The sequence below is a fragment of the Orcinus orca genome, chromosome 19 (genome assembly GCF_937001465.1).
Source record: "Orcinus orca chromosome 19, mOrcOrc1.1, whole genome shotgun sequence".
NCBI lineage: Eukaryota > Metazoa > Chordata > Mammalia > Artiodactyla > Delphinidae > Orcinus > Orcinus orca.
Genome location: NC_064577.1, coordinates 27,882,461 through 27,910,158, shown reverse-complemented (window position 1 = coordinate 27,910,158; position 27,698 = coordinate 27,882,461). Strand labels below are relative to the sequence as shown.

The 27,698-nt window shown below is 51.1% G+C and overlaps 2 protein-coding genes across 6 annotated transcripts in view; one reads left to right on the top strand and one right to left on the bottom strand.

The window, feature by feature from the left end:
- The window catches only part of GPRC5C (G protein-coupled receptor class C group 5 member C), a 16,074-nt gene extending 12,569 nt beyond the window's left edge, over positions 1–3,505 (bottom strand). For 4 of the 5 annotated variants that reach the window (XM_033438420.2, XM_049701898.1, XM_049701897.1 and 1 more), the window contains exon 1: positions 2,528–2,667. The gene's annotated coding sequence lies outside the window, so the exon portion shown is untranslated. Of the gene's footprint in view, positions 1–2,527; positions 2,668–2,913 lie in introns of those variants that run through there. The other variant, XM_033438421.2, reaches the window with a different exon arrangement.
- LOC117203539 (translation initiation factor IF-2-like) lies at positions 2,113–27,698 on the top strand. Its single transcript, XM_049702035.1, has 4 exons — positions 2,113–2,190; positions 2,402–2,846; positions 7,150–7,257; positions 25,876–27,698. Exons 1-4 carry the CDS (start codon positions 2,113–2,115, stop codon positions 25,953–25,955), a joined length of 711 nt encoding a protein of 236 aa, XP_049557992.1. The 3' UTR covers positions 25,956–27,698.

Here is a 27,698-nt window from a genome sequence, read left to right as displayed (position 1 = left end):
CCCCAATTTCCTTCTCACTTTGCTGTTGGCCCTGGACCTTACCCTTCAAGCCTGTCGGTCCCACCAACATGGGAACTTCAAAGTGGGGGAGTGGAGAGACAGGCAGACACCAACTCAAGTGGGGAAATCGGACCCATTGGGCCTGGTTCTTGTCCAATGCCTGGGACAGCGACCCTTGGAGGCCAGCAGGAGACTTAAAGAAAGCTCAGCCCATCCAGGAATGCAGATTCAGCCAGCCAAGGGATGCTGTGTTTGAAGATGGCGGCCAAGGGGGAAAGGACTTGGATGAAACAGACCAGCTCTGCCTTGAGACTCTCCCTCCTGCGGGTCCCTAGAGCCTGCACTTCCAGGCTGTCTTCTGAGCCTCGATCGTTAGAATTGTGTGCGTAGGCGTCTCCCCTACCTGGCTGTAAGGTCTGAGGGGAGTGAACAAGACTTGCTTTTCTTAGCATCCCCTGCAACATCTAGTCTTGCACTGAACACAGTAGGCATTTGAAAAGCATTCACTGAACGGATTTGGTGCCCATTTCTCCCCGTCCCAGTCCGCCCTCTTCATTTTAGAGTCACGTCTCCTGCTTTAAGGTTCTCAGTAGGGGAGACTTCCCTGGTGGTCTAGTGGTTAAGACTCCGAGCTCCCAATGCAGGGGGCCCAGGTTCGATCCCGGGTCAGGGAACTAGATCCCACATGCCACAACTAAGAGTCCGCGTGCTGCAACTAAAGATCCCGCGTGCCTCAACTAAGACCTGGCACAGCCAAATAAATATATTTTTTTAAAAAAGGTTCTCAGTAGGACCAAGGAGGGGGACCTCCTTCAGTCCCATGAGTTCCCCCCACACCATGGCTGCAGCCCAGCCGAGCTGCAGATTATTTTCTGGACAAAGGGGCCCTTTTGCTTCACCTCCCTGGAATCAGTTATACAAGTATTTTTAATCACCTCTGAAATCGGCCTTTCCCTAGGCTCAGCCACTCAGTCCCCAGCTCAGGTCTGAGTCAGCCCAATCCAGTTCCAGAATCCCCTTCCTCCCTCTTTCCCTCTCCCAGGGGAGGCAGAGAGACCTCAGCAGAGTGGTGGCTCAGAGGCCCAGCCAGCCCTGAATGGGCTTCACCCAGCAAGGATGAGGCAGCCAGGCCTTCTCACCTTTCCTCACTCCCCGACCATCTACACGAAAGCCTGAGAACCATCCTGAAAAGGGCAACACGAGCTTCACACTGCGGCCTTGGTCTGTCTCCTGGGCTCAGAGGGACAGAGTAAGATACAGACCCACAGCCAGGGACCTTCAAGGGTGCCACGACCATGTAGAGGCCCCTCTCCGAGGCGCCTGAGCAGAGCCACAGAGGAGCCTCCTTCCTGCCGGGTCTGCCGCCACTCAGCAGCCCATGAAGAGAGACGGATGGACCCACTGGCAGCCTTCCCACATCCTCCCCTTCTCCCATCCATCTCCTCCTTCCTCTCCGCCCCCGGTTAGGTCCTGCCGTCTTACTCCTCTGTTCAGGGGGCTCTGGTGTTTAAACCAACCAATAAGAAGAGGGGTCGGAGATGCCTGTACCTGTACGGGGCTACTTCAGAGCCCAAGTTGGGGGGTGGGGTAGAGGGCTTCCAGGAACCCCAGGCTTAGACCTTCACACCGAGGGTGGATATTCGGCTCCCAGTTCCCTGAACATTCTGAAACACGTGAGTCCTCAACCCAAGGGTCCGCTCTGGAAAGCCACTCCGGAATGCGCCCCACCCCCCAGCGGCACGCCCTTCCCCAGCCACAGATAAAGGCCCAGGCAGGGAACCTCCAAGAGCACAAAACCCTATTTCAACATATTCGGGTCCCTGAGCTCTAGGATCAAGAGCGTGGGGTTTTTTCAATGACTGCGTTTTGCTGGATTTGAAACTGTGGGTCTGGGGCTGGAGAGGCGCAACTGCACCTCCGCGGCTGGGAAGGGCGCAGGAAACCCCGTGGGGCGTGAGGGAGGAGCGGGGAAAGAGAAGGGATCTAGAAGCCACGCCGCCAAAGGTAGAGGGCCTACGACTGACCGAAGTTCCGAACTTCCCGCAGGAAGATTAAGCCCTCCCCTCCCTATACCTCTCGCCGGGACCGGGGTCCACACCCACGCTCCCCTGGATGGCGGAACAGAAAGAGCAGGGGGCCAACCTCTCTCGCATTTCCTCAGGTCCCAGAAACCTGCCCTCCCCATCCACGGTAGCGGGCCGCGCAGAGGACGCCGGCCCCCCAGTCACTACTGGCCGCGGAGTCACGCAGAGAGGCTGCGAGGGAGGAGGGGGTAGTCCTTGGAGACCCCGATCGTGGAGTTCTCCCTCGCCGCCAACTCCGAGCCGCAGCGCCGGGCTTCCCACACCCCCAGTCCCCAGCCTGCTCCGCTTTGGAAAGTTTCTGCGAGCGAGCGAAGTAGGAGCGGTGTCCTCCGCCCCCCTGTTCGCCACCCCTGGGCCTCAACCCTCGCCCACTCCCCACCAGCCCGACCCCACTCTTCCCGGCGGCCGAGGGGAGGGCGGAGCGAGCAGGCTGCAGCCCTTACCTGGGACGCGTCGCCGGCCCAGCTCCGGCGCGGCGTCTGGGGCCAAGTCCAGGCGGGGCGCGAGCGGGGGTGGGAGGGACTCGGCGCAGAGAGAGGGGCCAGGCCCAACCCTGGTCTGAGGTGGCGGGGCTCAGGCGGGGGATCGGGGCGCAGGGCCTGCCTCTCCCCGGGACTCGGAGCTGGCTGCGCTCCGTCTCTCGCCCTCGCGCTGGCCTCTGCCCGCGCTCGGCTCCTTTCTCGCAGCGAGGGTGGGCCGGCGCCTGCATCACCGTGACATCACCTCCATTGAGGAGCTCATCGGGCGCCCGGGGCGCTCCAGGTACGTGCAATCCGCTTACACAGTAACAAAGCCCGGCCGGCCCTCCCCCCACCCATCCCCGACTCACCTCCAGGCTGCGACTAGACGCACTTTCCGGCAGGGGAGGGAGATCGGAGTTTCTGGCCAGGCCGGCTTGTGGGCTGCTGCTGTTTACTGCCACGCCCCCGCACGCGGGCGCGCGCACACTCACGCGCACTTACTTTCGGGACTCGGTTTTCTCTCCGGAAAGCGGTTTGGGGTGCAGCCCAACACAATTCGCGGGCGGGCTCTCCCTCTCCGCGAGTCCCAGCGCGCGCGCACACAAACACGCGCGGGGGCCACCTTGGTGCGTCTCTCCGGGGCGGACACCTAGTCTTTGTCACCTTCGTCCTGGCTCTCCCGTGAGACACACGCGGGGCACAGTTCGCCGCTCCGGACTTGAGCGAGGCGCACACTCAGATACAAAGTCTGTCTTTGTCGCGCCTTCTGCCCTCCCCGAGCTTGCACACGTGGACACACCACACACCGAGCGTCCACCTCTTGCACGCGCGATCCTTCCCCGGCACCCGGCTCACCAAGTGTGCGTGGGAACGCCACCGCGCGCGCCCCTAATGCCGTGGGCCGGGCCCAGAACCACTCGGGACCGTGGGCAGAAATCGCCCTGGGTCCGACTACCCGGCGCCTGGGTTTCCTGCGATCGCCGGGACACGGTCCACCTTAGCGCGCGCTCCCCTCCCCGTGTCCCCGTTCCCTGTTCGGACCTGTCCTAATTAGCCTTCACGGTTCAGTTCCCCGAAGTACAGTGTTTAACCCGGCCCCCGCGGTCTCTGCGCTCCGTGACACATCGGCCTAGCCACCGAGTCCTGCCCCTGCCGCCGCCCGGGGACTTTTGCACGAGTTCGAGTTCCCCCCTCCCCGTACCCCAACCTCACTCCCTATCCCGGGGTGCGTCAGCGGGTTGCCCCCCTTTCCTCCCCGGTCCCAGGAATCAGCAGAAGGGGAACTGCAGAAATGGGGAAGCGAATCCAACCTAGGATCACCCCGGCCCAGTAAACAAGAGATTTTCCCGCTGCCTTCCCCCAGGGCTGCGGGCTCCGCGGGAGGTGGGCTACGCAGCGGGGCCTAGTTGGCAAGCGCCGGAGGCCCGGAGGGGCCGCGGCGCACGGAGAAGGGAGTGCTTGTTGCGCCTGGCCGGGGCCCAGGGGACGCGGAAGCAGGGCCGGGCGCCGGGTCTCCGGGGTGCTGGTTCTCGTGACGCCGAGTTGCCTGGGGGATCGCCAGCGGCGCGCGGTCGGAGTCAGCCGGTGGCCGGGCGGGCGGCTGGGCGTGTTGGTTCTGCCCGGAGCGCCCGGGAGGAGGGCGGGAATCGTGGGGGGAGGCGGCTGGTCTCGGGCTGGGGGTAGCAAGGTGGGGGAGGGCGCAGGCAGAGGGGAGGGGACCTCCCGGGCTGTTTGTTTGCGTGCTTCCATCTATGACAACCAGAAGTCAAACTCCCTGAATCACCCGGAGCTGCCGGAGCGATAAACCCCACGCTGGCTCCTCCCCTCGCACACCAGTTTTCGGACTCCTGGAGGGAATGTTTGCTTAGCAGCCTGGGCTGGCGGTGAGGCCCAGCTTTTCTAGAACCCTATATCTCTTCCTGCGCCTGGCCCTCTCTGGCTGGCCTGGAAAACGTGAGGACTGAATTGTTTCAATTCTTTTAAATGTTGAGAGGAAGAGCGCATTGCTGTGCCTTTGGTCTCCTTCCCCTAATAACTCCACCTCCTGCATCTCAGGGACGACCCCGCGCACACACACACCGGACGTGAGCACGTGCAGACCTGTGTAAGGGCCAGGCAGTGGGGGGCCCACCCTGAAAGGGGGAGCAGCAGGTCAGACCTTCCCGAAACAGATCAGTCACTCTAACCTCTGACTAGTTTTCATCAGCTGGGCAACCAACGCTGAAACAAGTTTGCTGGGAGGGGTCCCTCATTAGCATATGTTTAAAGCCAGATCTAGGAGCCTGGGAAAGGGGTGGGGAAAGTGGTGGGGAGACCAGGATACAAGTGACCTCAGGGAGACACAGGTGAATACGGGATCTGTCTCGATCGTGGAGAACTCCTTCACCCTCCAGAGACTTCTCCCATGAGGCAAGTCTCACCCCTCCCTCCGGGCCCAGGCAGGGGCCAGGTTGGGGTATCCGGTGCCTGGCCACCCACTGGCGGTGGTCTGGAAACAGGCCTGGACACCTCAGTGAATGAGCTCTGCCCTCAGCCAGCCCTGTGCCCTGAGGGCAGTGGAAATGTAGGGCCGTTTTCTGAGAACGGTTTGCTCTCCCCCTTTCCGCCCCATCTCACTCTGGAACATCTCACTCTGGAACAGGATACGCCTTCAAGACAAAGGAAGGCCCTCGGGGCAGACGACCTGGGGCTTCTGAGGCTCCAGGATCCCTGGTGCCCTTGGCTTTAATCCCCCAGGGCCTGTCAATAGCAGGAACACTGGAGGGTGGAGATCCTGAGAGCCTCACCCCCAGCCCTGGGAGCTGGACGGCTGTGGGTCCCGATGGACACGGCCAGTGGCCGGGAGAGAAGTTTGGTGGGAGGCGCCATTGCGTCAAAGACTCCAACCGCAGACTCATCTACGCCCCCAGGTACCCTTCGCCCAATGTAATAATACATCGTCATGTAAGCCTTTATGAACTCCCATCTTCCCCAAAAGGTAACACTTTGAGAAGCGGTCCCATAGGGACACTGCCTTCCCACTGTTCAGATAGATCTTGGATCAATGGATTGTGTGGACGGCGTCTGTACCCCTCCTTCCCAGCACGGTGTGTGAGTTCCTGTTGGCCGTCGGCTGATCGAAACTACCTTTATTCATTGGAACAATTCCTTTTTGAGCCGCATGAGTCTAAGCTAGTGACAAGGCCCAGGGTGGGGTGCAACTTTGCCACTTGCCGGTTGTATGGCCTGGACAAGTCACTTCACTGCTCTGAGCCCCACTTTCCTCTACTATAAAGAGGTCAGGATAGCACCACCCCCAATCCTTGCAACGAAGCCATGTCTACAGTGGGCCTCGCACAAGCTTGACACTCAGATGCTCAGTGATCAACCTCTCCTTTCCTGGTCCATCCCCTGTGAGCCTTAGTCCCCTGACAGTTAAAAAGGCCTAGAAGTGGGAATTCCCTGGTGGTCCAGAGGTTAGGACTCCACACTTCCACTGCCAGGGGCGCGGGTTCAATCCCTGGTCAGGGAACTAAGGTCCCGCAAGCCATGCATCGCGGCCAAAAAAAAAAAAAGTTCTAGCAGTGTTTAATCCAAACTCTTGTAGTAGCCTCGCTGTGCCATGCTCTGGGCTTCTCCTGTGCTATTCCTTTCCTCCCCCAACCCCCTTTCCCTGTCTGACCAAAGGTTTTTAAAACCTGCCCAGCCTCAAAGCTCAGCTCCAATGTCCCTTTCTCTGCCATGCTTTCCTCACCTTCCCCAGAATGAACCGTGGTGAGCTGCCCTGTTTACCCACAGCCTACTATGCATTTGTTTATTTATCATTTATCTCGGTGTATCTTAGCCTTCTCAGTTCTTGTCCTCTCAATAGCAGGGACACGTCTCACTCGTTTTGGTGTTCCCGGTATCTGGCACCGAACCTGACACTCGGAAGATCCATTTATTCTATGGTTTGAACCCTAGCAGCAAGAGTTGAGACATGGCCCCTGGAGGGCAGCCCCCTGCTGACCTTCCCCATCACCCTGGGGTGGACCACTGCAAACACCATGCAAACAGGGCCGTACCTGCCTTGCCCACTGGCCACAGGCCTTCCTGGGAAGCAGGCAAGCCCAGTACCTGCTGGAGACACCACCTCCCCTGGGCCGGCAACGCCCTGCATTAGAATGCAGGGTAGGGGCCTTGGCAACCCAACTTGGGGCACTGGAGGAGCAGGTGAGCTGGCCCCGGGGGTGCTCGAGGTCAGTTCTGCTCCCTAGAGGGGCTTCCCTATTGCCTGGGTAGCAGGGGTCCTGGATTGCCGGTTCAGTGTGCAGAATCTCTTTCAGGAGCCATTTCCTCCTCCGGGAACTGGGAGGCCGGCTCTCCCTCCCTAGAGGGTTGAGTGCCCCTGGTCTTGCCGCCTGGCCCCCTGGCCCCCGTGGAGCAGACGTAGTCCCTCGCTGAGCTGAGGGCGAGGCTCTTGGCCCCCTGACAGGTAGGTGCCTGAATCTTGCACTAGGCAGCTGGGTGTCCCCAAACCAGCTGGTAAACAGATTTTGCGTTTGACCTCTCCTTGCTCCCAGGCTCCGCATTAACTGGTTCCTGCCCAGGCTGCGGTGTCTGGCTAAGTTTCCTCTTCTCTTCAGCTCCTAGGACTGCCGGCTTGGAGCAGCCTGATACCACCTGGCATTTTGAGAGGACCCAGGTACCAAGGTGGCCCCTTAAGAAGCAGGAAGCCAGGGGCCAGGGAGCAGGTGAGATAAACACCCATTCGCCACAACCCGCTGCCCATGGATGGCCCCTCTGGGAGGGTACCCGGAAGCGGGCCTAGGGCAGAACCTGCCGGAATGTCACCTGACGCTGAGCCTGTCCATGGTGACCACAAAACCTGCCTCTCCCTCTCCCCCCTTCCCTGCCCATGGCTCAGTGGCCACTAACCAGCTCTCTGTTAGAAGGAGAGAGCTGCATTTTCTGAGCTGCCCAGGTCTGGAGAACCTCCGTCAATAGACTGAGTGAATCTAGGAACCAGGGTCCAGGGATTCAGGCCCCTCAACCCGCCCCTTCCAAAAACAGAAAAGAAATGTGTACACAGCAGTGTTTAGTCCCCCTTCCCTTCCTTGAAGAAGAGTCTCCCCTCACACCCCCCCACGCCCCCCTTGTGAGAACATTTCAGGGCAGGCGCACCCTCCCACTGGGGTTACACACACACAACCTAATCACCCTGCCTGCAGTCGTCCTTCCGTTCCCTGACACCTCCAGTCACCTGCAAACCCCCTCTGCTGCGGGACATTCACTGACATCCCCCTGGCATTCTTGGCTCCTAAGATCATCACTGGTTCCCACTCCCTCTGAGTAAAAGATCTAACTCCCTTGCCCAGCATTTAAGGCCCCTGCAGCCTGCATTCAACCTGGACTGGCCACCTCCTCTCCCTCCTCTTCCCCACAGGAAACGGCCACTGCAGCCTGAGAGGTCAGCTCTGGGCCTGGCCACCGGACTGACCTTCCTGTGGCTTCACTCACAATGTCCCCCACTCTCAATCCAGGGTGCCCCTTCCCGGCCTCTCTAAACCGTTCCCCCTTTAAAGCCTCTGCTTCTCCCAGAAGCCTTTGCTGGTGACCCCGCCCCATACAACTCCTCCCTCTGCCCTCCCAAAGCTTCCCCTCTAGCATGAATTTGCCAATCTTGTGCTGCTTTGCACAGTTAATTATATTTTATACATAGATATCTGGCCTCTGTAATTCCATGATAGGCTCAGTGAGGAGCAGATTTCATGCCTAGCCTTCCCTGCAGCCCCCAGGATACTGCTCTGTACCTATAATAAAATGGGTGGAATGATGGGCCGAGACCTGAGGCATGCCGTCAGCCTTTTCTAGGGGGAAGGGGTGGGCTCCGGGTCTAGGCTTGGCCTGGCTGCTGTCCTGAGCTCCACACTCAGATTCCCGCCTCCCAGAATCCCAGGCCAAGAAGCTCAGAGACACACAAACACTGGCTGATCAAATAATGCAACAACACCCATAATAGTTTATACCTCTGTGTAGCACTGTCCAACTTTCCGTGTCTTTTACATATATTTGATCTTGACAACCCTAGGAGTTCAATTTCAAACTGAGGTTCGGGCTTCCCTGGTGGCACAGTGGTTGAGAGTCCGCTTGCCGATGCAGGGGACGTGGGTCCGTGCCCCGGTCCGGGAAGATCCCACATGCCGCGGAGCGGCTGGGCCCGTGAGCCATGGCCGCTGAGCCTGCGCGTCCGGAGCCTGTGCTCCGCAACGGAGGCCACAACAGTGAGAGGCCCGTGTACCGCAAAAAAAACCCCAAAAAACTGAGGTTCATAAAGGCTAAGGGACTAGCCCTGGATTAGAACCCACTGGTTTTAACTCTGCTGGACTGGTTTTAACTTCGCTGTTCTATGTCCCAAAGCGCTTTCGTATCTCTTATGTAGCTCATTTTCTGCTCTACGAATGTTTGTTTATGTACATGTCTCATGTCTTCAACCAGGGTGTAAGCTCTTTGAGGGAAAGATGTGTACCTGGTCCATCCTTGCCCGTGACAGGGCCTCGATCAGTATTTGCCAGGGGGACTTCCCTGGTGGTCCGCACTTCCATGCAGGGGTCACACTTTCTATCCCTGGTCGGGGAAGATCTCGCATGGCGTGCAGTGCAGCCAAAAAAAAAAAAAAAAAAAAAAATTTGCGAGGGAATAAATAGATGAAGGTTCTGCATGGGCCAGTACAGGAGAAGGACATTGGAAACAGAGCTGACCAGCTGTCTAGTCTGCAGCCTTCCTTCTCAGCCCCTCTCCCTTCTCCCAACAATCCCATCGCCTTCAGAAGCCAGCCTCACGACAGCACTGCACTGGGCAGCTGCCTGGCCTGTGGCTGGGCTGTGTGTCTCCCTCTCTGCCCTTTCTCCCTTCTTCAGCCCTGTTCTCCCGGTGGCCGCCAGCCCGCTGTGGTCACGTCCTCTCTGTGCTCACCGCAGCCTGCCCACCTTCAGGACGGCTCTGCCCTTCATCAGCCTCACCAGCCACCAGCCTAGATGACCCAAAGCCTTCAAAAGACACGGTCTCTGCCCCCACCCCTTCGCCTGGGATTTGGGGGCACCCTGAGGGTCCTCTCAAACTCAGCCAGGACCCCAAGGGGACAGGGGGAGAGTCAGGGTGCCACAGGAGAGCCAGAATTGCCTGCACTCACCAGACATGGCGCCTCCAGCAGGGCAGTGCCAGCCAGCTGGCATCTGGGTGGAGTTCGGTCCCAGCTGTTCCGGCCGCTGCTTGAGGCTCGACTCCAGCTCCGTTGCCGGAAGCCCAGCTGCTGCGGTGCAGCCCGAGGCTGCTGGGAACCGAGCTGCGCTATTCTGGGACTGTGATGGAGCTCCGGGACGCCTGGCAGCAGCTGAAATTTCAGCCCCTTTGGTAGACGTGCTGTTTGCTTTCCCTCCGATGATAAGGCAGAGTTCAAATCATCATACAAAGTTCAGAACCACTGATGGTGCATCTGAGTGTCTTAATAGCAGTTGTGGTTTTGCTAAAGTGGGGACGGGCCATAAACAATCTATACTTCAGCCCTTGGCTACAACAGCCTTCATTCTTGCTGTCACTCACACCACACAACCTGTAGTCATTTTCCTTTAGTTTTATAGTTTGTCCTCATACCCACTCTGCCACACTAACCCATCCACTGGCATTCTGGTGCAGTCCCTCAAATTTAAATCCAATGATGAATTTCCTCTGAGAGCCTTCTCCCTCCCTCCCTCCCTCCCTCCCTCCCTTCCTTCCTTCTTAAATTGAGATGGGAAGATCTGATTCTGCAGTACAAACAATCAAGTATGAAGACTGAGTTTGGGTGACAAAAGACTAGGGTCATAATCAAACCCAATTTACAACAAAGTTAAGCCCCCGTGATTAACCTGTTTTGGGAGAGCCCTCAGAGAAGCCCCCTGAGATGATGCCTGGTTTTATTATCCTCATGTGGGAACTGGAGGCCAAGTTGGGAAGAGAGCCTACCTAAGGTCACAAGTGATGGACGTAAAGCTTAGGCCCGGTGTTTTGATCTCCTGCCATGAAATCATAGAGTTTTAGAGCTGGAAAGGGCAACAGAGTTGTCCAAAGAGCACAGAACTTGCTCATCTGTAAAATGAGGTGATAATCCCTGCTCCTCTTCCCCTGTTGATTGCTGCAGAGATTACATGAAACCACGGATCTGAGAACCCTTGGCTGGAGTGACCAGTGATTTGGGACCTTCCGGTCCCAGGCTCGTCTTCCTCCGCTGCCAGTCTGTGTAGGGAGAAAGCAACTCACAAAAATGGAAACAAGCTTGTCCTTAGGCTTTCCCAGACTTCAGCGCACAGCTTCAGGGTCCGTTGTTGTGTTTGTTTAAAAAGCAGATTTCTCGGTTCCATTCTGGGCTATGGAATTTGAGTCTCTAGCCAAGAAGAAGCCTAAGTGGCTGTCTGTAAAAATCCCCTCTCCCCACTGCCAAATATGATTAATGATGCACACTGCCCTTGAGAACCAAGGTCAAACCAAGAATTGTTCAAGTCACCTATGAGGAGAGGAAGGTGGAAAAACACAACTGGCGCGGATGGCCCGTGAAGGATTCTGTGTTGTCACAGCCAGGTGGGCAGCTTCCCTGCTTTTTGGGGAGTGAGGGCCATTGGAGGATGAGCGTGTTGGGGAAACCACTGGCCGAAGCCACCTGCCCTGACCAGGCAAGATAGTAATCACTTGCATGAGTTATCTTATAACAGGAGGTCCTGGTAAGGAACATGGAACTAACAAGCTACCACCAACTGGAAGGATTTGGGAAAGGTCAAAAGGAGAGAGCAGACGCCAGCGCATATGTCCTACCAACCTCCCAGAATCCTTCTCGCTGGAATCCATCTTGGCTGAGCCATGCGCGAGCCACCAGGAAGGACCCTGCGTCAGAGTGATTGGCCACAGCCAACCGGGAGACTAACCCCATCACCATAAAACCTGAGACTGCGAGCCACGTGGCAGAGCAGTTCTCCCGGGTTCCCTTACCCCGCTGGCTCTCCATCCGGGTGCCCTTTCCCATTAAAGTCTCTTGCTTTGGGCTTCCCTGGTGGTGCAGTCGTTAAGAATCTGCCTGCCAGTGTAGGGGACATGGGTTCGATCCTTGGTCCGGGAAGATCCCACATGCCACGGAGCAATTAAGCCCGTGCACCGCAACTACGGAGCCTGTGCTGTAGAGCCCGTGAGCCACAACTACTGAGCCCGCATGCCACAACTACTGAAGCCTGCACGCCTAGAGCCCAGGCTCCGCAGCAAGAGAAGCCACCGCAATGAGAAGCCCACGCACCATAACGAAGAGTAGCCCCCGCTCACCGCAACTAAAGAAAGCCCGCTCGCAGCAATGAAGACCCAACACAGCCAAAAATAAATAAATAAATTTATTTTAAAAAATAGATTTAAAAAAAAAGTCTCTTGCTTTGTCAGCACGTGTGTCTGCTCGGACAATTCATTTCCAAGTGTTAGACAAGAGCCCACTCTCGGGCCCTGGAAGGGGTCCCCCTTCCTGCAACATAAGGGTGGAGCCAGGGTGGGAAGCACAGAACAGACCCACAAGGGATGCGTTCCAGGAAATGAGAGCCTTGCAGTTTTCTGTTCCTTCGCACATCCACCCTTTGGCCCTCCTGTGTTGAAGGCATGACTAAGGATCGGGAAGTCACTATTAGGCTTCTCTTCCTTTGTCTTTATTCATTTGTCTGCCAAATATTTTCCAGTCTGGTCTGAAATCATCCCAGTTAGGGCATGGTTCCTCGGAGTTCAAGTCTCATCATAACCTAGAGCTTATTATCAAGACTATAGACTATAGATTTTCTATAGCACAGGGAACTCTGCTCAATATTCTGTAATAACCTAAATGGGAAAAGAATTTGGAAAAGAATAGATACATGTATATGTATAACTGAATCACTTTGCTGTACACCTGAAACTAACACAAGATTGTTAATCAACTGTATTCCAATATAAAATAAAAATGAATGGACTTCCCTGGCGGTCCAGTGGTTAAGAATCTGCTTTCCAATGAAGGGGACACAGGTTCAATCCCTGGTCGGGGAACGAAGATCCCACATGCCGCGGGGCAACTAAGCCTGCGCTGCAACTACTGAGCCCGCACGTTCTGGAGCCCGTGTGCCGCAACTGAGACCCAAGGCAGCCAAATAAATAAAATAAAATAAAAATTTAGAAAAGACTATAGATTTTCTGAATCTGCCCCAGATCCTGTATTTTAACAAGTTCTCCAAGCGATGCTTGTGTCTCATAGAATTTGAGAGTCACCGAAATACAAATCTATCTTGAAGACAAGCAGACGCTTCCCAGGAACGCAAAGTGATGAAAAGAACTGGGGCCGAGGAACAGTAGCCGACCGGAGGGTGAGTGGTTGGAGAGCAGCGTGATTAAATGAACACACTCCCGGCAGCGGGGTTTTCATGGAGAGAGAAGTAATGAGAGGGCGTTAGAATGTGGAGTCCTCAGGGGCGCAAGGCTGCAGTGAGAGGCATTGGGCAGACCCATAATCTGAAGCCCCCAGACTCTTGTCTGTTGGAAGATGAGGGTCCCGGAGGTGGGAGGGGGACCAGAGAGCAAGAAGAAAGTTGTGCGCCAGCCCCAAAGACCAGCCCTCAGAAACATTTTTCAGGAGCTGACCCCTTGTAGGTTTCCTCTCCCTGGAGGTCACAGGCAGTTATCTTGAATTATTTTCCGTTGATGTCTGGTCTTGCCCCTTCTCACCCAGACTCCTCTTTGTGGACGTGGTAGAGCTCCAGAGAAAATGCAGGTCAGATGAAGTGAGGGCCTTGGGTGCTGTTATGGGCAAGTAATTTTCCCTCTACTCTTCTAAGTTCTCTGCTGGGAACTCTGTAGCAAAAGATACATTAACAAGAGAAAAACAAACATGTTTATTCACATGTTTACCTCATGTATACATGGGGAATAACCAGGGGAAAAGCGAGTAGCTCAAAGAGGTGGCTTAGAATTCAGACTTAGATACCATCTTCAGCTTAAGACAAAAGAGAGGTGTTGGGGACTTCCCTGGTGGTCCAGTGGTTAAGACTCCACGCTGCCAATGCAGGGGTCGTGGGTTCGGTCCCTGATCGGAGAACTAAGATCCCACTTGCCACGTGCCATGGCCAAAAGATTTAAAAAAAAAAAAAAAAGGGAGAAAGGAAAAGCATTGTGATAAACAAGAGTAAGGTTATGAAGGTTTCTGTCAACACCTTCTCCACTGATAAGACTGTCAGGATTTAGAGCCACCCTTCTTTTCCTGGCACAGAGTGGGAGACACCACTACAAATGGAGATTTCCCCTATCAATGTCAATTTCTCTTACCAAAGGGTAATTGCGGCTCTGCTTCTAGAGTTTCTCCTCTGTGTGCTGTTTCTCAAGATAATCCTTGCGCCTAAGTGGCATATTTTGGGGCGGCGTATTCTACCACGCTTCAGTGACAGTTTTGGAAAAACCACACCCAGTAACCTCACTTGATATCTTCCACAAGGCTACACTTGCCACGAGGAGTCTTTGGAAAGCTACAAGCACACCTGGAAATTCTTTGCATCCAATTTTCATAGGTGACACTGCTCATTCAAAGGCAAACTTCACATGCCGCTGCTTTTTCTTATTTCTGATTTTTTTCCCCATTGCCTCATTTACTGCAGGCATTCACTGTTTCCTATTATCAGATGTGGGGCAGGAGCCACAGACTTAAGGCTCCTTGGCCTCTGCTTGTCCAAGGTCATTTTTTTTTCTTTTTTCCTTCGGTACGCGGGCCTCTCACTGTTGTGGCCTCTCCCGCTGCGGAGCACAGGCTCCGGACGCGCAGGCTCAGCAGCTGTGGCTCACGGGCCCAGCCGCTCCGCGGCACGTGGGATCCTCCCGTACCGGGGCACGAACCCGTATCCCCTGCACTGGCAGGCGGACTCTGAACCACTGTGCCACCAGGGAAGCCCCTCCAAGGTCATTTTGATCTGCTTAAACGAAAGCAGCCGTGCAGAGAGATTTACCCCTGACAACACTTTCGCCCTAATACCGTATTGCATTTCAAAACGGCGGTCCCATTCTCTTGGCCATTCCTAACCAAGGCTCATTCCTGTTCTTGGACCCACCCTGGCAACGAAATGTGATCCAGAACAGCCCCCTCAGATGGTGCCCAGCCTGCTGCTGCCTGCTCTTGCATGCCTTTCTTTTTTTAAAATTAATTAATTAATTTTTTTTTGCCGCGCGGCGCATGGGATCTTAGTTTCCCGACCAGGGATTGAACCCGTGCCCCCTGCATTGAAGCGTGGAGCCTTAACCACCGGACCACCAGGGATCCTTCTTGCATGCCTTCTTAACACGCCTCCTGCAAAGGCTGAGGAGTTCTCTCTGGGGGCTGGATCACAGTCTGACTCCTACTGGCTGTCTCCCCACGACCAGCACAATGTGTGCAGCCAGCTGTTGACAGGGCTTTGCAGCTAGAACGGCCAGCTGCAGGGGGAGAGAATGATAGAAATTATAGACTCACGGGGCATCTATCCCCAGGCATTCAATTAAGCTATGAGCACGGGGCAGGAAGTCAGGAGACCTGGGTCCAGGACTCAGCCCAGCCGCTGAGCAGCTGTTTTCTCACCCATATAATAACAATAGCTAATGTTTACTATGTGCCAGGGACTGTTAAAAGTTATGCATTAACTCCTTTGATCCTCCCAACAGTCTCTAAAGTGGATACAATTGTTCTACATGCTTATAAAATGAGGAAACTCAAAGAAGCCAAAGTAACTTGTTCAGAGTCAATAACTGGTAAGTGATAGTTGACTCCAGAACTTGTACTCTTTTTTGTTTTTTCGGAACTTGTACTCTTAACTTACCATGCACACTGCCTCGGTTGAGATACGAAAACACATATTTGCTACCTAGTGCTCCGTAACAAATTACCGTGAAATGTATTGGCACAAAAGCAATAAACATTTATTAGGACACAGTTTCTGGGAGTCAGGAATCAGGGAGTGGATTATCTAGGAGGTCCGGTTTGAAGTGTCTCATGAGGCTGCAGCCAACATGTCTGCTGGGAGACTTCCCTGGTAGTCCAGTGGTTAAGAATCCGCCTTCTGATGCAGGGAACCCAGGTTTGATCCCTGGTTGGGGTACTAAGCCCACGTGCCACAGCTAGAGAAGCCCACGCGCCTCAACAAAAGATCCCGAGTGCTAAGAGCCAAAGCAGCGAAATAAATAAATAACTGGACTGGGGCTGGGGGATTTGCTTCCAAGATGGCGCCCTCACATGGAGCTGGTTGTTGGCTGGAGGCCTCAGTTCCTCATCACAAGAACTCTCCACAGATGGTTTGATTGGCCTCAGGCTGTGGGCTTTTCCCAGTGCAAGTGTTCCGAGAGAGAGCAAGGCAGAAACTGAACATAGTGACTGGATCATGGAAGGCACGCACTGCTGTTGGCACGAGATCTTATTGGTTATGTTACCCAAAAACCGGGTTCGCCTCTTGGTGGAGGTTCAAGCCGAAAGACACAGTCAAGCCAAAGATCAGGAGAAGAAAGGACTTATTACCTGCAACAAGTAAGGAGAACACCAAGGATCTTTCCCAAAGCAGTGTCTCTCTGAACAGCAAATTTATGGAAGGTTTAAGCTAAGGGTACATGCATTTTCATGAAGGGCTTGGGCAGCGGACAGAGTCCAAGCTTTAGTGGATAGAAGTCACGAAAGGTCATCGTCACCCCTTAGGTGCCATTGATTCAGTGGTTGAGCACCTCAGGCTAATCTTTACCATTGAAACCGAACTGGCAGTCTTTGCAACTGATATATTATCTTTACTATTGTTAATTCTCTTGCCTGATAACAGTTCTTTGTCTCTGCATTCTTTTGTTCCCTTAAGACCATTAATTACTGTGACCTGTTCAAGGGCAAGCACTGTGGCCAGGCTTAGATCACGAAATGGCTTTGACCAAAAATGGCTTCTCGGACTTCCCTGGTGGTGCAGTGGTTAGGAATCTGCCTACCAATGCAGGACTCACGGGTTCGAGCCCTGGTCTGGGAATATCCCACACGCTGTGGAGCAGCTAAGCCCGTGTGCCACAACTACTGAGCCCGTGTGCCACAACTACTGAAGCCCGCGTGCCTAGAGCCTGTGCTCCGCAACAAGAGAAGCCACCGCGATGAGAAGCCCGCACACAGCAACGAAGAGTAGCCCCTGCTCACTGCAACTAGAGAAAGCCTGTGCACAGCAACAAAGACCCAACGCAGCCAAAAATAAAAATAAATTAATTAAAAGCAATTTTTTTTTAAATGGCTTCTCTTCTGTCAAGAAAGCCATGCCTGGTTCTCTTTCTCCAGGGACCCCCTACCCTATCTGCTTAGTGACACAGGTCAGCCCTATTCAGTGTGGAAAAGAACTACACAGAGAAGTGAATGCCAGGAGGTGGGACCGCTGGGGCCATCATGGAGGCTGACCATCACAGACAGTAACATGCAGTTGGGAGGAGCAAATCAAAGAATAGATGTAAATATGCTGTATGAGTTTGCCAGGGAAGCCGTACCACAAAGTGGGCGGCTTCAAACAACAGAAATGTATCATCTCACAGTTCTGGAGGCTAGAAGTCCAAAATCAAGGTGTCAGCAAGGCCATGCTCCCTTTGAAGGCTCTAGGGAGAGGATCCTTCCTTGCCTTTTTTTTTTTTTTGCGGTACGCGGGCATCTCACCGCTGTGGCCTCTCCCGTTGTGGAGCACAGGCTCCGGACGCGCAGGCTCAGCGGCCATGGCTCACGGGCCCAGCCGCTCCGCGGCATGTGGGATCTTCCCGGACCGGGGCACGAACCCGTGTCCCCTGCATCAGCAGGCGGACTCTCAACCACTGCGCCACCAGGGAAGCCTCCTTCCTTGCCTTTTTTAAAATTTATTTTTCTTTCTTTCCTTGCCTTTTATAGCTCTGGTGACTCCAGGCATGCCTTGGCTGGTGGCAGCCTCATTCCAATCTCTGCTCTGGCTTCACAGCACCTGTGTCTCTGTGTCTTCTTTTCTGTCTCTTATAAGGACACTTGTCACTGGATGTAGGGCCCATCCCAATCCAGGATGATCTCATTTCAAGATCTTTGTCTTTTTTCTTGGCTGTGCCGTGGGGCTTGCGGGATCTCAGTTCCCCAACCAGCGACTGAACCCAGGCCACGGCAGTGAAAGTGTTGAATCCTAACCAGTAGACCACCAGGGAACTCCCTCAAGATCTTTATCTTTATATCTGCAAAGACCCTTATTCCAAATAGGGTCACATTCTGAGGTTCCAGAGGAATGTATCTTTTCTTGTTTGTTTGGGTTTTTTTTTTGGCTGGGGAGAAGGGGAGGTAGAGACACCATTCAACCCACTAACTGCCCCCCCACCAACCCAGTCTCTTCCAGTTATCTATTGCTGTGCAGCAAATAACCCCCAAACGTAGTGACTTCAAGCAACAGCCGCCATCTTCTTATCTTTCATGGTTTCTTTGGGTTAGGAATTTGGGAAAGGCTTGGCTGGGCGGTTCTCCCCATGTGGCTGATTTGGGCTTCCTCACAGCATGGCTGCCAGGGGAGGTCACACTCCTCATGCAGAGCAAGGCGGAGAGCTTGCATTTGCTGACCTAGCTTCCAGAATCGCCAAGGGCCACTTCCACGTGCTCTGTCCTTGGAGACAGTCGCAAAAGCCCGCCCTCCCGCTGGGTTCACAGCAGCTCTCTGCAGAAGTGCATCTCCCTTTATAGGGGCAGAGACAGGCTCAGCAAGGTAAGTAACTGCCAAATTATTACAACTAAGGGCAGAACCCAGGAAAGTAAGTTTAGGGCCCATAATTATAACACATATGTTGCACCTGTGGTCACTTTCTCTCCCCCCCAGTTTTCTGTTCCTCTGACCTGGGAAAAGGGCCTGACCGAGCCCCAGACTACTATCTGGATGGTTTGGGGACAATCATGGTACAGCGCAAAGGAGGGCTGTGGACAGGTAGCCAGGTGACTTGGCTCTCAGCCCTAGCTCCACTGCTTCTATTTGTGTGGTCTTGTGTACTTTCCTGTTCAGGAACAAAAGGAATGATGTCTGCCTTGTGCTTTCATGGTTATCACGGGGAAGATGATGTTCAGTAAGTTAGCATGCTTGCTAAGCTATTTAATGCTCTTCAAACAAAGAGTGTTGTATGTCTCTTTGAGCTCCTCAGAGCGCCACAGACCTCCCAGTTACTTTACAAATATTTGTTGATTTTTTTTTTTTTTCTTTGCGGTACGCGGGCCTCTCACTGTTGTGGCCTCTCGCGCTGCGGAGCACAGGCTCTGGACGCGCAGGCTCAGCGGCCATGGCTCACGGGTCCAGCCGTTACGCGGCATGTGGGATCTTCTCGGACCGGGGCACGAACCCGCGTCCCATGCATCGGCAGACGGATTCTCAACCACTGCGCCACCAGGGAAGCCCTATTCGTTGATTTTAATGTAAAGGTTTCCTCTACCAATCCTAGGAGGAGCAACACCAGCCAACAACTCAGCCTCGTAACCAGGGCCGGTTACCAGGGAGACCACTGGGCCAAGTCATCAGTGAGGGATCATGGACTTGGAGTATGGGGTGGGGGTGGGGGGTTCAGTTGCCCCAAAGTAGCCAGTGAATAAGACTGGGGTAACTCTTTCAGAGTATTCCTACCTCTGAGAGCTGCGTAAACAAACTACCTCCCAGGCTTCCCTGGTGGCGCAGTGGTTGAGAGTCCGCCTGCCGATGCAGGGGACGCCAGTTCGTGCCCTGGTCTGGGAAGATCCCTCATGCTGCAGAGCGGCTGGGCCCGTGAGCCATGGCCGCTGAGCCTGCGCGTCCGGAGCTTGTGCTCCGCGACGGAAGAAGCCACAACGGTGAGAGGCCCACGTACTGCAAAAAACAAACAAACAAAACTACTCCCAAATGTAGAGGCTTAAAACAATATTTTTATCTCTCATGGTTGTGTGGGTTGATGGGGTTCAGTTGGCCCATTCTTCCTCGGCCATGGGAGTGGGGCCTCTGTGCAGCTGTATCAGAGAGCACCTGGGGCTGTGGTCATCTGAAGGCCCAACTGGGCTGGATGTCCGAGGTGGAAGCTCAGGGTTCCCCCACGTGACCTCTCTGTCCAGTGGTATGTCCCTGGCTTCCTTTTTTTTTTTTTTAATTAATTAATTAATTAATTTTTGACTGTGTTGGGTCTTCGTTGCTGCGAGCGGACTTTCTCTAGTTGAGGCGAGCAGGGGCTACACTTCGATGCAGTGTACGGGCTTCTCATTGCGATGGCTTCTCTTGTTGTGGCATGCGGACTCTAGGTGTGCGGGCTTCAGTAGTTGTGGCACACGGGCTTAGTTGCTCCGTGGCATGTGGGATCTTCCTGGACCAGGAAGCGAACCCATGTCCCCTGCATTGGCAGGCAGATTCTTAATGTCCCTGGCTTCTTTTCCTTTTTCAATTTTTGAATTTTATTTAATTTATTTTTTATATAGCAGGTTCTTATTAGTTATCCATTTTACACATATTAGTGTATATATGTCAATCCCAATCTCCCAATTCATCCCACCACCACCACCACCCCCCGCCACTTTCCCCCCTTGGTGTCCATGCATTTGTTCTCTACATCTGTGTCTCTATTTCTGCCTTGCAAACCGGTTCATCTGAACCATTTTTCTAGGTTCCACACATATGCATTAATATACGATATTTGTTTTTCTCTTTCTGACTTACTTCACTCTGTATGACAGTCTCTAGATCCATCCACATCTCTACAAATGACCCAATTTTGTTCCTTTTTATGGCTGAGTAATATTGCATTGTATATATGTACCACATCTTCTTTATCCATTCATCTGTTGATGGGCATTTGTGTTGCTTCCATGACGTGGCTATTGTAAATAGTGCTGCAATGAACATTGGGGTGCATATGTCTTTTTGAATTAAGGTTTCCTCTGGGTATATGTCCAGTAGTGGGATTGTTGGGTCATTCTATTTTTAGTTTTTTAATGAACCTCCATACTGTTCTCCATAGTGGCTGTATCAGTTTACATTCTCACCAACAGTGCAAGAGGGTTCCTTTTTCTCCACACCCTCTCCAGCATTTGTTGTTTGTAGATTTTCTGATGATGCCCATTCTAACTGGTGTGAGGTGATACCTCATTGTAGTTTTGATTTGCATTTCTTTAATAGTTAGTGATGTTGAGCAGCTTTTCATGTGCTTCTTGGCCATCTGTATGTCCTCTTTGAAGAAATGTCTATTTAGGTCTTCTGCCTAAAAGCTTTGCAAAATCTTTTAAGTTTCATTAGGTCCCATTTGTTTATTTTTGTTTTTATTTCCATTACTCTAGGAGGTGGATCAAAAAAGATCTTTCTGCGGTTTATGTCAAAGAGTGTTCTTCCCATGTTTTCCTCTAAGAGTTTTATAGCGTCCAGTCTTATATTTATGTCTCTAATCCATTTTGAGTTTATTTTTGTGTATGGTGTTAGGGAGTGTTCTAATTTCATTGTTTTACATGTACCTGTCCAGTTTTCCCAGCACCACTTATTGAAGAGACTGTCTTTTCTCCATTGTATATCCTTGCCTCCTTTGTCATAGATTAGTTGACCATAGGTACGTGGGTTTATCTCTGGGCTTTCTATCCTGTTCCATTGATCTATATTTCTGTTTTTGTTTCAGTACCATATTTTCTTGATTACTGTAGCTTTGTAGTATAGTCTGAAGTCAGGGAGTCTGATTCCTCCAGCTCTGTTTTTTCCCCTCAATACTGCTTTGGCTCTTCGGGGCCTTTTGTGTCTCCATACAAATTTTAAGATTTTTTGTTCTAGTTCTGTAAAAAATGCCATTGGTAATTTGATAGGGATTGCATTGAATCTGTAGATTGCTTTGGGTAGTATAGTCATTTTCACAATATTGATTCTTCCAATCCAAGAACATGGTATATCTCTCCATCTGTTTGTATCATCTTTAATTTCATTCAACAGTGTCTTATAGTTTATGACATACAAGTCTTTTGTCTCCCTAGGTAGGTTTATTCCTAGGTATTTTATTCTTTTTGTTGCAATGGTAAGTGAGAGTGTTTCCTTAATTTCTCTTTCCAATTTTTCATCATTAGTGTAGAGGAATGCAAGAGATTTCTGTGCATTAATTTTGTATCCTGCAACTTTACCAAATTCATTGATTAGCTCTAGTAGTTTTCTGGTGGCATCTTTAGGATTCTTGTCTCATGTATACTACCATGTCATCTGCAAAGAGTGACGGTTTTACTTCTCCTTTTCCAGTTTGTATTCCTTTTATTTCTTTTTCTTCTCTGATTGCTGTGGCTAGGACTTCCAAAACTATGTTGAATAATAGTGATGAGAGTGGACATCCTTGTCTTGTTCAGTAGTTGCTTCAGTAGTTGCGGCACGTGGGCTCAGTAGTTGTGGTATATGGACTTAGTTGCTCTGCGGCATGTGGGATCTTCCCGGTCCAGGGCTCGAACCTGTGTCCCCTGAATTGGCAGGTGGATTCTTAACTACTGCACCACCAGGGAAGTCCTCCCTCTTTTTCTTGATGAGTCTGGCTAATGGTTTATCAATTTTGTTTATCTTCTCAAAGAACCAGCTTTTAGTTTTATTGATCTTTCCTATTGTTTTCTTTGTTTCTGTTTCATTGATTTCTGCTCTGATCTTTATGATTTCTTTCCTTCTGCTAACTTTGGGTTTTGTTTGTTCTTCTTTCTCTAGTTCCTTTAGGTGTAAGGTTAGATTGTTTATGTGAGATTTTTCTTGTTTCTTGAGGTAGGCTTGTATAGCTATAAACTTCCCTCTTAGAACTGCTTTTGCTGCATCCCATAGGTTTTGTATCGTCGTGTTTTCATTATCATTTGTCTCTAGGTATTTTTTTATTTCCTCTTTGATTTCTTCAGTGACCTCTTGGTTATTTAGTAAAGTATTGTTTAGCGTCCATGTGTTTGTGTTTTTTACGTTTTTTTCCCTGTAATTGATTTCTAATCTCATAGCGTTGTGGTCAGAAAAGATGCTTGATATGATTTCAATTTTCTTAAATTTACTGAGGTTTGATTTGTGACCCAAGATGTGTTGTATCCTGGAGAATGTTCCGTGCACACTTGAGAAGAAAGTGTAATCTGCTGTTTTTGGATGGAATGTCCTATAAATATCAATTAAATCTATCTGGTCTCTTGTGTCATTTAAAGCTTGTGTTTCCTTATTAATTTTCTGTTTGGATGATCTGTGCATTGGTGTAAGTGAGGTGGTAAAGTTCCCCACTATTTTTTAAAAAAATTTTATTTATTTATTTTGGGCTGCATTGGGTCTTTTTTTTAAATCTTATTTTATTTTATTTTAAGTTCCCCACTTTTATTGTGTTACTGTCGATTTCCTCTTTTATAGCTGTTAGCAGTTGCCTTATTATTGAGGTGCTCCTATGTTGGGTGCATATATATTTATAATTGTTATATCTTCTTCTTGGATTGATCCCTGATCATTATGTAGTGTCCTTCCTTGTCTCTTGTAACATTCTTTATTTTAAAGTCTATTTTATCTGATATGAGTATTGCTACTCCAGGTTTCTTTTGATTTCCATTTGCATGGACTATCTTTTTCCATCCCCTCACTTTCAGTATGAATGTGTCCCTAGGTCTGAAGTGGTCTCTTGTAGACAGCATATAGATGGGTCTTATTTTTGTATCCATTCAGCAAGCCTGCATCTTTTGGTTGGAGCATTTAATCATGTTTAAGGTAATTATCGATATGTATGTTCCTATTACCATTTTCTTAATTGTTATGGGTTTGTTTTTGTAGGTCCTTTTCTTCTCTTGTGTTTCCCACTTAAAGAAGTTCCTTTAGCATTTGTTGTAGAGCTTTTTTGGTGGTGCTGAATCCTCTTAGCTTTTGCCTGTCTGTAAAGGTTTTGATTTGTCTGTGGTATCTGAATGAGATCCTTGCCAGGTAGAGTAATCTTGGTTGTAGGTTCTTCCCTGTCATCACTTTAAGTATATCATGCCACTCCCTTCTGGCTTGTAGAGTTTCTGCTGAGAAATCAGCTGTTAACTTTATGGGAGTTCCTGTGTATATTATTTGTCATTTTTCCCTTGCTGCTTTCAATAATTTTTCTTTGTCTTTAATTTTTGCCAGTTTGATTACTATGTGTCTCGGCGTGTTTCTCCTTGGGTTTCTCCTGCCTGGGACTCTCTGCACTTCCTGGACTTGGGTGGCTATTTCCTTTCCCATGTTAGGGAAATTTTCAACTATAATCTCTTCACATATTTTCTCGGGTCCTTTCTCTCTCTCTCCTCCTTCTGGGACTCCTATAATGCGAATGTTGTTGCGTTTAATGTTGTCCCAGAGGTCTCTTAGGCTGTCTTCATTTCTTCTCATTCTTTTTTCTTTATTCTGTTCTGCAGGAATGAATTCCACCATTCTGTCTTCCAGGTCACTTATCCGTTCTTCTGCCTCAGTTATTCTGCTATTGATTCCTTCTAGTGTAGTTTTCATTTCAGTTATTGTATTGTTCATTTCTGTTTGTTTATTCTTTAATTCTTCTAGGTCTTTGTTAAACATTTCTTGCATCTTCTCGATCTTTGCCTCCATTCTTTTTCCGAGGTCCTGGATCATCTTCACTATCATTATTCTGAATTCTTTTTCTGGAAGGTTGCCTATCTCCACTTCATTTAGTTGTTTTTCTGGGGTTTTATCTTGTTCCTTCATCTGGTACATAGCCCTCTGCCTTTGCATCTTGTCTGTCTTTCAGTGAATATGGTTTTCCCTCCACAGGTTGCAGAATTGTAGTTCTTCTTGCTTCTGCTGTCTGCCCTTTGGTGGATGAGGCTATCTAAGAGGGCTGTACAAGCTTCCCGATGGTGGGTAGAGCTGGGTGTTGCTCTGGTGGGCAGAGCTCAGTAAAACTTTAATCCACTTGTCTGCTGATGGGTGAGGCTGGGTTCCCTCTCTGTTGGTTGTTTGGCCTGAGGTGACCCAGCAATGGAGCCTACCCGGCTCTTTGGTGGGGCTAAGGGCAGACTCTGGGAGGGCTCATGCCAAGGAGTACTTCCCAGAACTTCTGCTACCAGTGTCCTTGTCTTCATGGTGAGACACAGCCACCCCCCGCCTCTACAGGAGACCCTCCAACACTAGCAGGTAGGTCTGGTTCAGTCCTCTATGGGGTCACTGCTGCTTCCCCTGGGTCCCGATGTGCACACTACTTTGTGTGTGCCTTCCAAGAGTAGAGTCTCTGTTTCCCCCAGTCCTTTTGAAGTCCTGCAATCAAATCCCACTAGCCTTCAAAGTCGGATTCTCTAGGAATTCCTCCTCCCGTTGCCAGACCCCCAGATTGGGAAGCCTTATGTGGGGCTCAGAACCTTCACTCCAGTGGGTGGACTTCCGTGGTATAAGTGTTCTCCAGTTTGTGAGTCACCCATCCAGCCGTTATGGGATTTGATTTTATTGTGATTGTGCCCCTCCTACCGTCTCATTGTGGCTTCTCCTTTGTCTTTGGATGTGGGGTATCTTTTTTGGTGAGTTCCAGTGTCTTCCTTTCGATGATTGTTCAGCAGTTAGTTGTGATTCCGGTGCTCTTGCAAGAGGGAGTGAGCGCACGTCCTTCTACTCCGCCGTCTTGAACCGATCTCCTGTCCTGGCTTCTTAAGTGGCAGCTCACAACTCCAGGAGCAGGTAGAAACGGCCAGTCCTCTCAAGAGTTGGGTGTGGATATGGCTCAGCGTCCCTTCTGCCATATTCTCTTGGTCAAAGCAGTCACAAGGCAGTGTGGCTACAAGGGAGTGGAGAAATGGACTCTACCTCCCAATGGGGCAGTGGTATGAACATAGGAGGGCAGGAATTGATGGCCACCATCTTTTTTTTAGTTAATTAATTAATTTGTTTTTGGCTACGTTGGGTCTTTGTTGCTGCACGCGGGATTTCTCTAGTTGCATCTAGCGGGGGCTACTCTTTGTTGTGGTGCACAGGCTTCTCAATGCGGTAGCTTCTCTTGCTGTGGAGCATGGGCTCTAGGCTCGTGGGCTTCAATTGTTGTGGCACGCGGGCTCAGTAGCTGTGGCTTAAGGGCTCTAGAGCGCAGGCTCAGTAGTTGTGGCGCATGGGCTCAGTTGTTCTGTGGCATGTGGGATCTTCCCGGACCAGGGCTTGAACCTGTGTCCCCTGCGTTGGCAGGCGGATTCTTAACCACTCTGCCACCAGGGAAGTCCCTGGTCACCATCTTTGAGACAAGCTACCACTCAGATTGAGGGACAGTCCCACTACTCAGGCTCCTGAGCTGTCCAGCTTAGAAGGGCTGTTGCTATGACAACAGCCTTTGGTGGAGCGTGGGGACAGGAAGAAACCTCTCAATCAAAAAGCTACTGGGAAACCTTAGTCCCCTCCCTTGTCACCTAGGTGCTGCTGGCTTGCCCTGGACAACGGGAATCCTGGTAGAGCACAGGCCCTGGGGCACCAAGATCAGAGTCACGACATAGAGGCCAATACGTGGCCACCATCTAGCCTGGCTTTACTCCCACATCCTGACCACAGCTCTGACCTAGAAGTTGAATGGCTTCGTGGGAGTGGTTTCAGATTGTCTGCTGGACAGCTGTGCAGGCACAGGCCCTGATGTGGGGGTGGTGAGGGCAGCTTGAAGTGGAAGAGGGAAGCCGACCAAACAATGCATTCATTGAATGCGCCATCTTTCTTTAATAAAGAACTTGTCACCAGCCCCGTTTATTTGCAGTTCTCAGGCAGAGAGGAGATGGATCCTTGCTCAGCCAGCCTCACCTCCCATTTATTTCCTGACTTCACCCCTATTCCTGGCTCCTAGCCGTGGTTTACCTTAAACTTGCATTATACTCCCTGGCTTTCCAAACCCACCCTGGCCCACCTTTCCCCCTTCCTGCGTCCTTTCCCTGTCCCTTCTCTTATCCTACTAACATCATTGTGGACCTCAGAGTGTGCCGGGCACCTGGACACCAGGAACTACCCTCAAAAGTTCACACATGGTGTGTTAATTTCCTGCACTGCTGTAACAAATTCTCACAAACTGGGAGCCTTCAAAGAACGGAAATTTAATCTCTCACAGTTCTGGAGGCCAGAAGTCTGAAATCCAGGTGTCGTCAGAGCCACACTCTTTCTGAAGCCTCTAGAGAAGGATCCTTCCAGCCTCTCCCAGCTTCTGGAGGCTGCCGGCAATCCTTGGCTTGTAGGCACATCACTCCAGTCTCTGCCTCCATTTCCACATCACCATGGTCCCTAAGTCGCCTGCCATGTTTCCTTTTCTGGTTCTTACAAGGACACTCTCATTTGATTTAGGGCCCATCTTAATCCAGTCTGATCCCATGTCAATCCTGACTTTGATTTTGTCTGTAAAAACCCTATTTCCAAATAAGGTCATGACCTGGGTTTCCAGGTGAGTGGCTGTGAATTTTTGAGAGACATCATCCAACCCAGTACACGAGGGCACTGGGATATACACCCAACAAACCCCAAAGAATCTGTCCTTTCCTGGGAAAGACTGGCAGGTGTACAAGAGACGGGCTCAGAGGCAACTCCCTCTTCCTCCCCAGAAAGTGAAAACGCAGTTATTCCAGTGGAGCTGCTTCCCTGCCCACTGCCTGCACACGTTCTGCAGCTCCCTTGCCCACTCCCATCCTTTTCTTCTAGTACATGTCTTCTTGTATATCATGCTTCCCTTCTAAAAAAAAACCTTTATTTGTTTTTCTTGAACTACAGTTGATTTACATGTTGTGTTCGTTTCAGGTGTACAGCAAAGTGATTCAGTTATACATACATATATAGCTATTTTTTTTTCAGATTCTTTTTTCACACTTCCCTTTTGACTATAACTAACTCTGCATGCCCTGGGGCAAATTATTACTTCTCTGAGACTCAGTTTCCTTACCTGTAACATAGAGATAATAAGAGCTACCTCATAGGGTTGCTATAAGCATTAAATAAGATTTAACTTAGCAGTTCCTAGTACAAGTCTGACACATGGAAGATGCCCACTGAGTAAGTTAACAGCCATAGCTGCAGGTACAGCCCTGCCCCCAAAATGTTAGGTGTTAAATGCTTTGCATGTATTATCTGATCTAAACCTCAGGGCTCCAGGAACCAAGGACTGTTTTTATCTCCATTTTATAAATCAAGGAAAGTATAAAGCTTAGAGAGATTAAGTAACTTGCCCAAGGTCATTTGGTTAGTAAGTGACAGCAGCTCTGAGACTTGAA